The following is a 15,695-nucleotide window of genomic DNA, read 5'->3' as shown; positions in this document are numbered from 1 at the left end:
GTCCAGTCAAAATAGGTTGCTGTTGAACAGTGAGGTGATGTGGGTCTCTCTCTCTCTCTCTCTCTCTCTCTCTCTCTCTCTCTCTCTCTGTCTCTCTTTCTCTCTTTCTCTCTTTCTCTCTCTGTCTCTCTTTCTCTCTCTCTCTTTCTCTCCCCACTTTCTTTCTCTCTCGCTGGGCCACTCACTCTCTCTCTCTCTCTCTCTCTCGCTCTCTCTCTCTCTCTCTTTCTTTCTCTCTCATCCCTGAAATCACCTGGTCCTAAGTGGGGGAATTCCGCAGGCTAAAGGCCAAACCAGCCAGGGCTGGCAGTCCAGGCAGAAGCTATCACAAGATCAGATCTGCCACTAAGTCATGTGTCGTCGTACTTTCACTCGCTCCACCACACACAAACACAAACGCACACCCACTCACATCCCTCTACACATACACGGACACAACCCTCTACACATGCCACACCACACCAACCCACTACTCAATTATCCCCCATCATGCCAATAATCAGGCCTTCACCCTAGAGAGAGAGAGGGGAAAGGGGGGAGTGTGAGAGAGAGAGAGAGAGCGAGAGTGAGAGAGCGAGAGTGAGAGAGCGAGAGAGTGATAGAGCTAGAGAGTGAGAGAGCGAGAGAGTGAGAGAGCGAGAGAGTGAGCAAGAGAGAGAGAGTGAGCGAGAGAGAGAGAGAGAGAGAGAGAGAGAGAGAGAGAGAGAGAGAGAGAGAGAATGGAGAGAGACTCTTCCACTATCTCCACGTATTGGCTCAGAGCAAAACAACATCAGAGTTAAAACGTTAGGTTACATAATCTAAGAACATTAAGATGACACTGAATAGCTCTGTTCCCTCTAAGTGCGCAGCTCTGTTCCCTCTAAGTGCGCAGCTCTGTTCCCTCTAAGTGCGCAGCTCTGTTCCCTCTAAGTGCGCAGCTCTCCCGGGAACGCCGAGGAGAAGAAATAGAGAAGCACGAGATTGAACTTCACTCAACTTTCTAGAGTTTTCCCTCTTAGATAACACGATCAACGTTTCCCTTTACTGTGGGAATTGTGATCGAATCAACGCAATATTAGCTAATTCAATGCAACACACCGAAACAAAACAAACTATCCAAGACTTAGAATGCAAAACCAACTATGCAAGAGATTTTGTTCTAAGCAGAACGCATCGGAGTAGGATTCAATTGCATTGACACACAGGACTTAGTCTGTACTCTACACAGACTGGTGCAACCTAACCAAGATGTGCTTGTTTTCAGATCAAAGTGAGAGCTGCATGTAGCCACATGTGCACATGTTGTTCATTTCCTTTACTAGTTAGTGTGTTATTAGTCCAGTTATAGATCATTTGTAGTCAGAAATGGGGGAGTGATTGTTTCCTACAAGAGGACAAAACATGTAGATTTCTAGACATCTTTCAAAAGCCAGTCAGGTAAAGAGCTTGTTTTTCTGTCTTGAAGCCAGTCAGGTAAAGAGCTTGTTTTTTTGTCTTAAAGGGGTGTTGTATTTTGATAGGCTTGAATAAGCTAAGTAGCCAATAGGCAGAGAGTAGCATAATGTGTCTGATTCTCGGTAATAATGGTATGGGAATAATGATGCATTTTATTTAGTTAAGTGGTTTCTTGCATCAAACAGCACAACAACATTTTCAGGTTAATATCAAGACCTGCATGTTTTTTTTTCAAAAGTCATGGATTGTAGGCCAACATTGAACACTACGCATTGGCTGCTATTGTACGGCCTCAATGTTCACAGTAAATGTAAATGTTAATATCGCTCAGCCTCAGTGTTCACAGTAAATGTAAATGTTAATATCGCTCTGCCTCAGTGTTCACAGTAAATGTAAATGTTAATATCGCTCTGCCTCAGTGTTCACAGTAAATGTAAATGTTAATATCGCTCTGCCTCAGTGTTCACAGTAAATGTAAATGTTAATATCGCTCTGCCTCAGTGTTCACAGTAAATGTAAATGTTAATATCGCTCTGCCTCAGTGTTCACAGTAAATGTAAATGTTAATATCGCTCTGCCTCAGTGTTCACAGTAAATGTAAATTTTAATATCGCTCAGCCTCAGTGTTCACAGTAAATGTAAATGTTAATATCGCTCAGCCTCAGTGTTCACAGTAAATGTAAATGTTAATATCGCTCTGCCTCAGTGTTCACAGTAAATGTAAATGTTAATATCGCTCTACCTCAGTGTTCACAGTAAATGTAAATGTTAATATCGCTCTGCCTCAGTGTTCACAGTAAATGTTCATATTGCTCAGCCTCAGTGTTCACAGTAAATGTTTTTTATTTTATTTTAGCAGGCAAGTCAGTTAAGAACAAATTCTTATTTTCAATGACGGCCTAGGAACAGTGGCTTAACTGCCTGTTCAGGGGCAGAACGACAGATTTGTACCTTGTCAGCTCGGGGGTTTGTACTTGCAACTTTCCAGTTACTAGTCCAACACTCTAACCACTAGGCTACCCTGCCGCCCCAAGTGTAAATGTTCACATCGCTCAAGTTTGCACCCAGCAGACCTTTTCTCAGTGATGAAAACACTTTGAGGGAACATTGCTGAACAGGATGTACACTTTATCATTCACTCCATTTACAGTACACCAAGTTGTCTCATAAAGGCAACATGTGTTTTTCTATCTGTCTAGTCTCTCTCTCTGAATGAACCACTATCATGCCAATGATCAGGCCTCCACCCTATCTGCCGTCCAACTGATGCCACTGTTAACCTTGTGTAAACAATGCCAATAAAGGTTGAAAAGATACCTACCATGTAATGCCACCTCAGGGTTGGAGTACTCGCCTGAGCTCCATGGACGAAACATAAGGAGATGATATTGAATAATGTGCTTTATTTAATATGTGATTTTTATTATTCCCCTATTTAATGCCTATTTGTTATGTATGTGTCATTTTAACACAAGTGCCTGCTGTTATCAATGCCCATCCCATGGCCAAATATTCACTTTGCAACCCTAGAAGCCCCCGAAAACAGATTGCGAAAACAATCCCAAGGTGGTGGTATAATTTGGTAATAAATATTTACATGCTCCAGAATGTAGACCAGAATCCCCTCTGACGCTCAAGGTGGTTCTATCCAGTTAATCAGATGAGCATGAGCACGGCTGATGAGGCTCAGCCAGCGTTTAGACAACTAATTAGCAATGTAAAAAGCCCTTCATAGCAGGAGGTGTAATTAGGATAACCTGCTACACCGTAGAGATGAAACGACCAGGGTCACTACAGATTCACCACTAACTTAATGTAGTTTTAATGTGAGAGGGCAACTAAATAGATGTATTAGCCACTATATGGAGGCGTATACCATTCATTGAGGTATGCCATTCATTTACACTGCAAAGATACTGGGAAATAACTTGGTGTCAGCACATGGTAACCACCTGACCCTTGTCATTTAGTCGTAGTCCAAGATAACGAGCTGGTAGAACTATCCAGAACATTAGAGCAAGGCCTCATCTGCAGCAAACCCATTATTACTAAACAGAGCTATTTGACGCCGTCATCCCCCATTTAGGACACTGGGATTAGGAGACACTGGGATTGGGAGACACTGGGATTAGGAGACACTGGGATTAGGAGACACTGGGATTGGGAGACACTGGGATTAGGAGACACTGGGATTGGGAGACACTGGGATTGGGAGACACTGGGATTAGGAGACACTGGGATTGGGAGACACTGGGATTGGGAGACACTGGGATTAGGAGACACTGGGATTAGGAGACACTGGGATTAGGAGACACTGGGATTGGGAGACACTGGGATGGGGAGACACTGGGATTGGGAGACACTGGGATTGGGAGACACTGGGATTGGGAGACACTGGGAGATTGTCTTCTGGTGATGAAGATGGGTTGTCATCATTAGTCCTATCGCCTGTGCTGGCTGGCCCTGTAATGGGGTCACATTAGGGGGAGATTCTATGGGCCCGTGGCCTGTGTGGATGGATGGATGTGTGGATGGATGGTGGGCTGATTAGGCAGCCTTGAGTACACATCACTAGGTCTCTAATTGAAACCACCGTTCCAGGAAGAAACAGGCAGTATTGTATTGTTACCTGAGTCATGGGCTAAGAGCTTGTGTACTACAACATGATGTCTGGAGTATTATTGTATGTAGTCCAGTCCTTTCATATCAATGTCTCAGCCACAGATAACGGAGAGCGATATGATATTGTTATCTCCTAAATATCCTAAATACAAACACTTATCATCACATCATATCTTCAGTCCTGCATCTTCTTTCCTTTCTCTTCCTGGTCTCCTGTTTCATTAGTTTTCACTCTATTTATGTATAAACAGATGCCCCCTTCTCTCCCTTCCCTCCTCTCCTTATCTCTTCTCTCCCTTCCCTCCTCTCCCTCCCTCTTCCCACTCTCTTCCCTCTCTTTTCCCTCCCTCCCTCTCTCATCTCCCTCTCTCTTCCCTCTCCCTCTCTCTTTCATCCTCTCCCTTCCCTCCATCTTCTCTCCCTCTCTCTTCCCTCTCCCTCGCTCTTCTCTTCTCTTCTCTTCTCTTCTCTTCTCTTCTTTCTCTTCTCTTCTCTTCTCTTCTCTTCTCTTCTCTTCTCTTCTCTTCTCTTCTCTCCTCTCCCTGTCTCTTCTCTCCCTCTCTCTTCCCTCCTCTCCTCTCCCTTCCCTCCTCTCCCTCTCTCTTCTCTCCTCTCTTCCTCTCCCGTCCCTCCTCTCCCACTCTTTTCCCTCTCTCCCCTCCCTATCTCTTCCCTCCTCTCCCTCTCTTCTCTCCTCTGTCCCTTCCCTCCTCTTCTTCTCTCTCCTCTCCCTTCTCTCCCTCTCCCTTCTCTCCTCTCCCTCACTCTTCTCTCCCTCTCCCTTCCCTCCTCTCCCTCTCTCTTCTCTCCTCTCTCCTTCCTCTCCCACTGTCTTCCCTCTCTCCCCTCCCTATCTCTTCCCTCCTCTCCCTCTTATCCCTCCGCTCCCTCTCTCTTCTCTCCTCTGCCGTCCCTCCTCTCCCTCTCTCTTCTCTCCTCTGCCGTCCCTCCTCTCCCTCTCTCTACTCTCCTCTGTCCCTTCCCTCCTCTTCTTCTCTCTTCACTCCCTTCTCTCCTCTCCCTTCTCTCCCTCTCCCTCTCTCTTCTCTCCCTCTCCCTTCTCTCCTCTCCCCCTCCCTTCCCTCCTCTCCCTCTCTCTTCTCTCTCCCTTCCCTCCTCTCTATCTTCCCTCCTCTCCCTCTCTCTTTTCTCTCCCTTCCCTCCTCTCTATCTTCCCTCCTCTCCCTCTCTCTCCTCTCCCTCTCAGCCTGTAGGTTTGATTAGTTGCTCAGTCTGAGGTCCTCAGGTGGGGCCCATGCAGGCCCTATCTCCCTGTTTCCCTTCCCAGTGTGCTGTTCATTCTTGGAAGGCTGAGGGGAGCAGCTGTGTTTGCAGGCCCTGATCCTGGCACCAACTTACCACGTTCTATTATTCATGTGGGCCTCAGTATCAGAGAGGGGAATCTGGAATCTCCAGCCACCTGTCTCGCAGACAAACACTCCTTTTTTTCCTGCAAGCAAATCAATGCAAACACTATGAATTGAGTTAGATCTTGTTGAACTGAGTGAGATCTTGTTAGAGCACTATGTCTATAGTTTATGTTTGAACACTGAAACCATGGGGTTGGATTGTAGAGGATGGTGGTGACGTTGTTAGTGTTTCCAGTAAATGTGTAAACTAACATGTTACATGGTCATGCCTGTGTGCAAACTCTCGGTATGCTTGTCTGTGTTGTATCTGTTGAAACTCTCAGTATGCTTGTCTGTGTTGTATCTGTTGAAACTCTCAGTATGCCTGTCTGTGTTGTATCTGTTGAAACTCTCAGTATGCCTGTCTGTGTTTTATCTGTTGAAACTCTCAGTATGCCTGTCTGTGTTGTATCTGTTGAAACTCTCAGTATGCCTGTCTGTGTTTTATCTGTTGAAACAGATTTGACCTCTTTTAACATGAACAGATGTTATTCCATTCTTTGCTCCCAGAAATTGAGGACCAGCAACCTTTAAAATCTTCTTCTGTTAATTCAAAAATGTCTAATTAGAAGAAAATGCATATTTTCCCAAGTTGTTGGGTCCTTGTCTGTGCCATCAGTAACCATGGAAATGGAGTCATGTGAGTTAGTAACTGGGCAACCCAGAGGAGGAGAGGAGTGGAGAGAAGTCTGTAAGCTGCTCCTCGCCTCACATCTCCATCAAGCCAGGGACTTTCTCATCACTAAGTAGCTAGCACAGCTTAATACACAGCTCTGATTTAGTCACTATAGTGACACAAAAACACAAACAACACAGCGGAAAGCAGCTCTGCGCAGAGAATCAACAGAATATATTCTCTCAGTAGGAGTTGATCCACCCACTTAAGCAACAACTTTGTATTTATGATAATACTGTCGATTAGGGTGACAAAACTGGATGTACAGTATATGACAAACTTAAGAGAATCATATTCCTCTTTTTAATGTTTGTTACTTTGTTTGTAAATACTTATCATGGTGATATCCTACATTCTGCAAATGGTTCAGGCTACAATTGGGTCAGCTGATCAGATGCCTATTTCATCAGGATCTTTATTGGAAAATGGTAACGCCCAGGGCTAGTTCCAGGTCATCTTGGGTGACGCCCCACTTCTCAAGCTTCAAAGAGACACAGCATTTGTACATGAATAATTGCACAAACTTTTGACCTGGCCTAGTTCAGCTAATAATTACCATTACGCTAGAACAAAACTAACAGAAAGATTTAGGACATCCTGTAAGTATTTATTCTACCTCAAATACAAAGTGCACATCCCAGAAAGGCAAGCAGAGAGCCCAGAGCCTTACAAGCCCTTTACGAAGGAGTTATTCGGACTAGTATGACAGTCTATGGTTTCTTTCTGTTATCTTACTTATTGAGAGAGACTTATACAGAAAACTCATCATAATCACAGAATGATTCTTGATGTGTGATCTTGTGTTCATAATGAGTATTAATTATGTTTTGTATTTTCTGTAATGGGAAATGTGGTGCAAAGCACTACCATGAATATGCAATGAATTATTTTTTTTTACAAATTATTAAAAACTATCTCGAAATTTACACTTCTGTTCTATTGTGCTGAGACCTCTTTATATGGTAATATTTCAGTTTGAGAATAACATGATTTCATAATTCAATTTGACCTTTGATCAAAATAATTCAATATATTACCTTTTTATGAAATGGGGTCATTCAATGATCTTCTAAGACTTATTGTTATTCATTAACCAAAAGCAGACAATTGCGATCCATTTACAATCTCAATCACAACTTCCAGGACTATTTGCTTTCTGATATTTGCCCTGACAGGGTTCTGGTGATATCTTGCTACGCCTGGCTGGAGATGAGGCTGTTTTGAAACTAGATTTCCTGAAACAAATGATGTTTCCCTGTTAATGGGATTAAATGCACAGTGGTTTAGATGGTGAATTTGTATCTAGTCACTGTGTCACCGATTGAAACACTTAAGGCTATTCTGCAGTAATTGTCTATTCAAAGTTCAAAAAGCACACGAAGACCTGAGCTTTCCTTATTTCAGGTGTATGGTAACAATTGAATAAGATGAGAAAAAAGAAGAAACCTGCAAACTGCTCTTGCTAGTATTCCTAGTATTGTTCTTCATTAAGCTTTACAGATCGGCCTCAATGCCTTCGTCAGAGCTTTTTAAGCCCTTGAGGCCGATACGTAAAGCCTAATATAGAACAGCGATACTAGCAAGAGCAGTGTACAGGTTTCTTCTTTTCTCTCGCAGTAATTGTCTATAAAATGTGCTGGAAGTTGGAAGTAATTGTTTTAGTGATACAATATGAAAGTAACTATGAAATAATAAATAAAGGTTATTACCTCTACTTAGAGATAGAAAACAAAACATGTTTTGTTCCAATCCATACACCTCAATCACTTTCCATTCTTTGTTCTGGATCAAGTGACAGTTCCATGGGCTACGCCACATCCGGTGTTGAATTACATTGGACCACCAGTGTGTGTTTGTGTTGAATGCATACCTGGATGAGGAGTTGTAATGGTCTCTTATCATAACAAGTCATAAATTACTTAATCCCCTCTAGGTTTCCCTAAAATCTGTCTAACACTGCAACCGGGGACTAAAGTTGACATGACTGTTTGTTTAGTCTTCTGTGGGGTACGCTGTTTCCCTTGAGATGTTTCCCATCATTGAGAGACTTTACTTTCCTGTGTGTGCCAAATCTATAACAGTATTGGATCCATCAACAAAAGAAAACTGGGTCTTCCATGAAATGGTACCACATTTAGTGTTGTGTGGTACCACAATGAGTCAGCTCCATCAATTAAATAATTAAAAAACTTAACTATACGGGGCTGAAAATGATCTAAAGGTTTTGAACGTTTGTGTGAAGAGCAGTATTGCCTGGGGTGTGTTCAGTCCGATCAAACGTTTGCTATGTAGCGTGACAGTTTGTACTGAATGACACATTCCTACAAAAGGTTTTTCAATGCTTTTTTTAACAGATTTTGAGGTACATTTGCTCTGTTTGATGGGTGTTGCTTGAAGCAATGAGTGGCGTATGTAAAAGGCAGCGTCCATGCTGACAGAGTTCCCCAAACCATAACCCAACCTCTCCCCATTTTTCAAATGTCCTTCAGAACGGCACCGTTTCCAATTCATTTAAAGTTACACACCGTTTTTTTGCACTAAATGCTGCCCTGTATTCAACTAGCTTCCGTGCTCAATCAGTACCATGCAACATGACCCTGTGTGACTTTACAGGTCAGGCTATATGTCACAGGGTGTGGTACATTGGAGTGAATCAGCACATTCAGATACTATAATCCGAACAGGGCATTTCCGTCTGCTTTAAATTAATGACACCCTCCTCTCCATCTGTCCACAATGGTGAGCTGAGGGACATCTCCAATATGTCAGCCACCAACGGCAAAGTCATGAATGAATCATGTCCATTGTGCCAGTTATGGAGACTAGATTAAATATATTAGGGTGAGGCCTTCTATTGATTAGCTATGTAGCACCAGACGTCTCTTAGAAAGTGAACTTAATTAACAGATATATTACCTGGTCCCTTTCAGTGTGTTTACTAAACTCTCATCTTAAGTCACTTCGGATAATCTCAGTGATAACTTCCAGTCATAGTTGGTACAGAGGACAAAAACGAAACTGGATAACTTTGTTGAGAGAGAGTTACGGGGAAAGATCCCACAGACAGAGCAGAGAGAGCGAAGATGGAGACAGTGACAGAGACAGAACAGAGCATGGCTCAGGCCATGCTCACCTAGAGCAGAAAGTCAGGGGCCCTATTCTCTTTTCCAGAACATGTTTGTCCATCTGTGCCCAACTGGCGGGGGTTGGCACCCGACGCGGGCATCTGCCACCTGTGCCCGTGCCAGCTCGGTGCACACGCAGACATCTGCTCTGGCCGTGCTCAAGGGGAGCCTCCACGGTACAACAGACAGGGGGCCAAACATTGTCCTCGCCTCGCTCTGCGGCTCTGTCTGTCTGCTAACAACCTGGGGTAATCAGAAGAAGCAGTGTTGGGTAGACTCCATTAGGCCATCAGTGTTACCCCTAACCTGTGGCTTCCTCTGGAGATTAGAGAAGGATGTTGATCACAGAGAGGGTAGAGGAAATAAGAGGTTATTGTCGTCTATACCAGGTAACAGGTGCCAACAGATGGATTGACTGTTACTGACTGTAGATGTGTTACTGACTGTTACTGACTGTAGATGTGTTATTGACTGTAGATGTGTTACTGACTGTTACTGACTGTAGATGTGTAAATGACTGTTACTGACTGTGGATGTGTTACTGACTGTTACTGACTGTAGATGTGTTATTGACTGTAGATGTGTTACTGACTGTTACTGACTGTAGATGTGTAAATGACTGTTACTGACTGTGGATGTGTTACTGACTGTTACTGACTGTAGATGTGTTACTGCCTGTTACTGACTGTAGATGTGTTATTGACTGTTACTGACTGCAGATGTGTTACTGACTGTTACTGACTGTAGATCTGTTACTGACTGTTACTGACTGTAGATGTGTTACTGACTGTTACTGACTGTAGATGTGTTACTGACTGTTACTGACTGTAGATGTGTTACTGACTGTTACTGACTGTTACTGTCTGTAGATGTGTTACTGACTGTAGATGTGTTACTGACTGTATATGTGTTATTGACTGTTACTGACTGTTACTGACTGTAGATGTGTTATTGACTATAGATGTGTTACTGACTGTAGATGTGTAACTGACTGTAGATGTGTTACTGACTGTTACTGACTGTAGATGTGTTACTGACTGTTACTGACTGTAGATGTGTTACTGACTGTTACTGACTGTAGATGTGTTACTGACTGTTACTGACTGTAGATGTGTTACTGACTGTTACTGACTGTTACTGACTGTTACTGACTGTAGATGTGTTACTGACTGTTACTGACTGTAGATGTGTTACTGACTGTTACTAACTGTAGATGTGTTACTGACTGTTACTGTCTGTAGATGTGTTACTGACTGTAGATGTGTTACTGACTGTATACATGTTATTGACTGTTACTGACTGTTACTGACTGTAGATGTGTTATTGACTGTTACTGACTGTTACTGACTGTAGATGTGTTACTGACTGTAGATGTGTTACTGACTGTTACTGATTGTAGATGTGTAACTGACTGTAGATGTGTTACTGACTGTTACTGACTGTAGATGTGTTACTGACTGTTACTGACTGTAGATGTGTTACTGACTGTTACTGACTGTAGATGTGTTACTGACTGTTACTGACTGTTACTGACTGTTACTGACTGTAGATGTGTTACTGACTGTAGATGTGTTACTGACTGTTACTAACTGTAGATGTGTTACTGACTGTTACTGTCTGTAGATGTGTTACTGACTGTAGATGTGTTACTGACTGCATACATGTTATTGACTGTTACTGACTGTTACTGACTGTAGATGTGTTATTGACTGTTACTGACTGTTACTGACTGTAGATGTGTTACTGACTGTAGATGTGTTACTGACTGTTACTGATTGTAGATGTGTAACTGACTGTAGATGTGTAACTGACTGTTACTGACTGTAGATGTGTTACTGACTGTTACTGACTGTAGATGTGTTACTGACTGTTACTGACTGTAGCTGTATTACCTACTGTTACTGACTGTAGATGTGTTACTGACTGTTACTGACTGTAGATATGTTACTGACTGTAGATGTGTTACTGACTGTTACTGACTGTAGATGTGTTACTGACTGTTACTGACTGTTACTGACTGTAGATCTGTTACTGACTGTTACTGACTGTATATGTGTTACTGACTGTTACTGTCTGTAGATGTGTTACTGACTGTAGATGTGTTACTGACTGTAGATGTGTTACTGACTGTTACTGACTGTTACTGACTGTAGATGTTTTACTGACTGTTACTGACTGTTACTGACTGTATATGTGTTATTGACTGTTACTGACTATTACTGACTATTACAACTTACGACAGAGATGGCCGCCTCGCTTCGCGTTCCTCGGAAACTATGAGGTATTTTGTTTTTTTTACGTGTTATTTCTTACATTGGTACCCCAGGTAATCTTAGGTTTCATTACATACAGTCGGGAGAAACTACTGAATATAAGAGCAATGTCAATTCACCATCAGTACGATCAGGAATATGACTTTCCCGAAGAGGATCCTGTGTTCTGCCTTCCACCCAGGACAACGGAATGGATCCCAGCCTGCGACCCAAAACAACAACTTCATAAAAGAGGCAAACGAAGAGGTCTTCTGGTCAGGCTCCGGAGACGGGCACATCGCGCACCACTCCCTAGCATACTACTCGCCAATGTCCAGTCTCTTGACAACAAGGTTGATGAAATCCAAGCAAGGGTAGCATTCCAGAGAGACATCAGAGACTGTAATGTTCTTTGCTTCACGGAAACATGGCTCACTGGAGAGACGCTATCGGAATCGGTGCAGCCAGCTGGTTTCTTCACGCATCGCGCCGACAGAAACAAACATCTTTCTGGTAAGAAGAGGGGCGGGGGCGTATGCCTTATGATTAAAGAGACGTGGTGTGATCACAACAACATACAGGAACTCAAGTCCTTCTGTTCACCTGACACCTGACAATCAAATGTCGACCGCATTATCTACCAAGGGAATTCTCTTCGATTATAATCACAGCCGTATATATTCCCGCCCATCTACAGACTGTTACTGACTGTTACTGACTGTAGATGTGTTACTGACTGTAGATGTGTTACTGACTGTTACTGACTGTAGATGTGTTACTGACTGTTACTGACTGTAGATGTGTTACTGACTGTTACTGACTGTTATTGACTGTTACTGACTGTAGATGTGTTACTGACTGTTACTGACTGTATATGTGTTACTGACTGTAGATGTGTTACTGACTGTTACTGACTGTTACTGACTGTATATGTGTTACTGACTGTTACTGACTGTTACTGACTGTAGATGTGTTACTGACTGTTACTGACTGTAGATCTGTTACTGACTGTTACTGACTGTAGATGTGTTACTGACTGTTACTGACTGTAGATGTGTTACTGACTGTTACTGACTGTAGATCTATTACTGACTGTAGATTTGTTACTGACTGTTACTGACTGTAGATGTGATACTGACTGTTACTGACTGTAGATGTGTTACTGACTGTTACTGACTGTAGATGTGTTACTGACTGTTACTGACTGTAGATGTGTTACTGACTGTTACTGACTGTAGATCTGTTACTGACTGTTACTGACTGTTACTGACTGTTACTGACTGTAGATGTGTTACTGACTGTTACTGACTGTCGATCTGTTACTGACTGTTACTGACTGTAGATCTGTTACTGACTGTTACTGACTGTAGATGTGTTACTGACTGTTACTGACTGTAGATGTGTTACTGACTGTTACTGACTGTAGATGTGTTACTGACTGTTACTGTCTGTAGATCTGTTACTGACTGTTACTGACTGTTACTGACTGTAGATGTGTTACTGACTGTATATGTGTTACTGACTGTTACTGACTGTAGATGTGTTACTGACTGTTACTGACTGTTACTGACTGTTACTGCCTGTAGATGTGTTACTGACTGTTACTGGCTGTTACTGACTGTTACTGACTGTAGATGTGTTACTGACTGTTACTGACTGTAGATTTGTTACCGACTGTTACTGACTGTAGATGTGTTACTGACTGTTACTGACTGTTACTGACTGTAGATGTGTTACTGGCTGTTACTGACTGTAGATCTGTTACTGATTGTTACTGACTATGTATAGGTTGCTGACTGTAGATGTGTTACTGACTGTAGATGTGTTACTGACTGTAGATCTGTTACTGACTGTTGCAGTTTTCAGGGTTTTCTTGTTTTTCAGTTATTTTCTTTCACTCTCTCTCTCTCTTTAGCTAACTACAGAAACACACACATTCACATGTGTTTCCCCAACTGTTCCTAAATGGAATAGCATTACAGCAAGCAAACATCTGTTCACATTAACACGCTAAATTCGTTTGGGGTGGAAAATGAGCTTGATCTCTGGGATGGTTGTATTGACGTCCCCGCCTGGCCTGCCCCCCTATGAGTACTAAATCATCAAGGATTTTCTCTCTGGGATTATCTAACTCATCTGACCAATGTATTAGGTTTCTATTTTTGTTTGATTGCAATCAAATAAAGTCTCACCATTCTCATTGAAACACATGCACAGTGTTTGAGAGAGTTCATTGGTGTATTCTTTTAACCTATTAAAGCACAGTGTCCTGCAGGCATACACTATCAGGAGAGGAGTGTTACCCATCAGCCATCAAAACACGATGGATTCTACCAATTTATAGAGGTCATAAATCAGATACAATGTCGCAAAACAGTTTACCGTCTCTCTAAGGCTTTTGCATTATGGGTAAGGGCCCATCTGACATCCCATTGGAGGGTTGGAGACTAGGACATTCCAGCCGGACAGCTAATTGGTCAGCCATTAAGTGTTGTGTTTCAGTAACACTAAGGCTCTAATGGCTTCCAGTAATAACAGTAGTGATCATCCATTAACACACAATGTAAAGTCTCACTAATTCTTGAATTGAATGTGTATAATCAGACAAACATCTACATTTGGATTATCAATCTTTGTAGTGATATTCCCCAAAATCTTCCTTCTGAACAGAGACGAAGGAATGCAAACAGAAGGTACAGGTGATGAAGAAGCTAGTACTTCAGCTCCCTAAACCCAACCAGGACACCATGAGAGTACTCTTCAGACACCTGCAGACGTAAGTTCACAGCCTTTCATGTCATTGGAGCGCGACATGTTGTTTTTTAAAGTCCAGAATTCGGACACATTGTACTGCACTGTTAGGTACACAAGCATTTCACTACACCCACAATAACATCTGCTAAATATGTGTATGTGACCAATAACATTGGGTTTGATTTGTAGAATAAAGCAGGCGAATGGTACTACAATAGCTACTGATAGAACTCATAAAGTATCTTATCTGTTAGTGTTTCAAAAAATCTGATTGACAACAGAGGGTCAGCCTAAAACATCAAGCTTGGTAGAAAGTTTATATGACCCTCCTATCCCCCTTCCCCCACCCGACCGAAGCATCCTGGCCCCATGTGTACAGGGAAGGGGGAAATGACCTCAGTGCTGCCTGCCTGGCCTCGGTCCACTCTGACAGTCCTGGCCAGGCTAAAGGGGCCATATGGCTAAACCCATGTCCCAGGAGAGGTATTCCATCCCATCTTACCCATATTTACCACCCCACACAGGAGGCCAAATGAATCATTTTAGATTGATGAGCCCCTCCCTAACTGGAACATACCCCTTGGCTGCAGCAGAGGACGGGTGTGGTGTGTGTGTGTGTGTGTGTGTGTGTGTGTGTGTGTGTGTGTGTGTGTGTGTGTTTGTCTGTTTGCTTCCGAATGCCAGGTCCCTCAATTAGTCCCTCACTCATATCCCCATGCAGAATCGCCTGCAGAGATACCCCCGAAGAATCTCTGTCTCTGTCTCTCTTGCTCTCTTTCGTTATTTCTCTTTCTTTCTCTCTTACAGCAATGAAACACCTAAATAAAGGGTTTACGTTTGCAGAAAAAGGGCAAATAATAAGTAAATAAATAAATCACACATGATCCTAATTAACTGTGGTCTGCTGTGTAATTTAGATTGGGCACACGTACCTAGCAACAGAGAGTGGGACTGGGAGTGAAAGCAGTACAGAGCGAGAGGGAGAGAGAGAAAGAGGTGAATAAAGATTTAAACCACATCAGTAGGTAGGGGTATAGCAGCCAAAGTCCTGGATCTGGTCCCTAGGGACCCCTTCTCCTGCCATTCTGTCACATGACATCTTCTGGCTTAATACTTTTCAAGGTGAGAGGACAGGGGGAAGTCATTTTGTGGCAGACACAGACTTGGAGGCACTGCCTGGGATTTACTCTGTCCCCACAATCCCCTTGCAGTGAAACCATTTGGGCAAAATAATGCATCATTAACTTTACTTCACTTATTCTCATAAAATCTGTCAATGGACTATTATTCAACATATTATATTATGCAAAACTACATAAAGGAGCTGCAGGAGAAAGAGAGGACCAGGTATAGTATAATATATTTTCTCTGAGATTGCCAGAGGAGAGAAAGAGAGGAGACACTGAGAAAATCTTCTAAA

General features: G+C 42.7%; 1 protein-coding gene across 4 annotated transcripts in view; it reads left to right on the top strand.

Moving 5' to 3' along the window:
• The window catches only part of LOC112225647 (rho GTPase-activating protein 15), a 69,622-nt gene that overhangs the window by 44,841 nt on the left and 9,086 nt on the right, over positions 1-15,695 (top strand). For 3 of the 4 annotated variants that reach the window (XM_024389771.2, XM_024389770.2, XM_024389772.1), the window contains exon 12: positions 14,192-14,297. The exons of the other annotated variant lie outside the window; for it this stretch is intronic. In XM_024389771.2, coding sequence (XP_024245539.1) covers positions 14,192-14,297 — 106 coding nt within the window. The remainder of the gene's footprint in view (positions 1-14,191; positions 14,298-15,695) is intronic. 4 annotated transcript variants of the gene reach the window in all.

Source organism: Oncorhynchus tshawytscha, linkage group LG26, assembly GCF_018296145.1.
Source record: "Oncorhynchus tshawytscha isolate Ot180627B linkage group LG26, Otsh_v2.0, whole genome shotgun sequence".
In the NCBI taxonomy this organism is placed as follows: Eukaryota; Metazoa; Chordata; class Actinopteri; order Salmoniformes; family Salmonidae; genus Oncorhynchus; species Oncorhynchus tshawytscha.
This window is presented reverse-complemented; position numbering and strand designations above follow the sequence as displayed.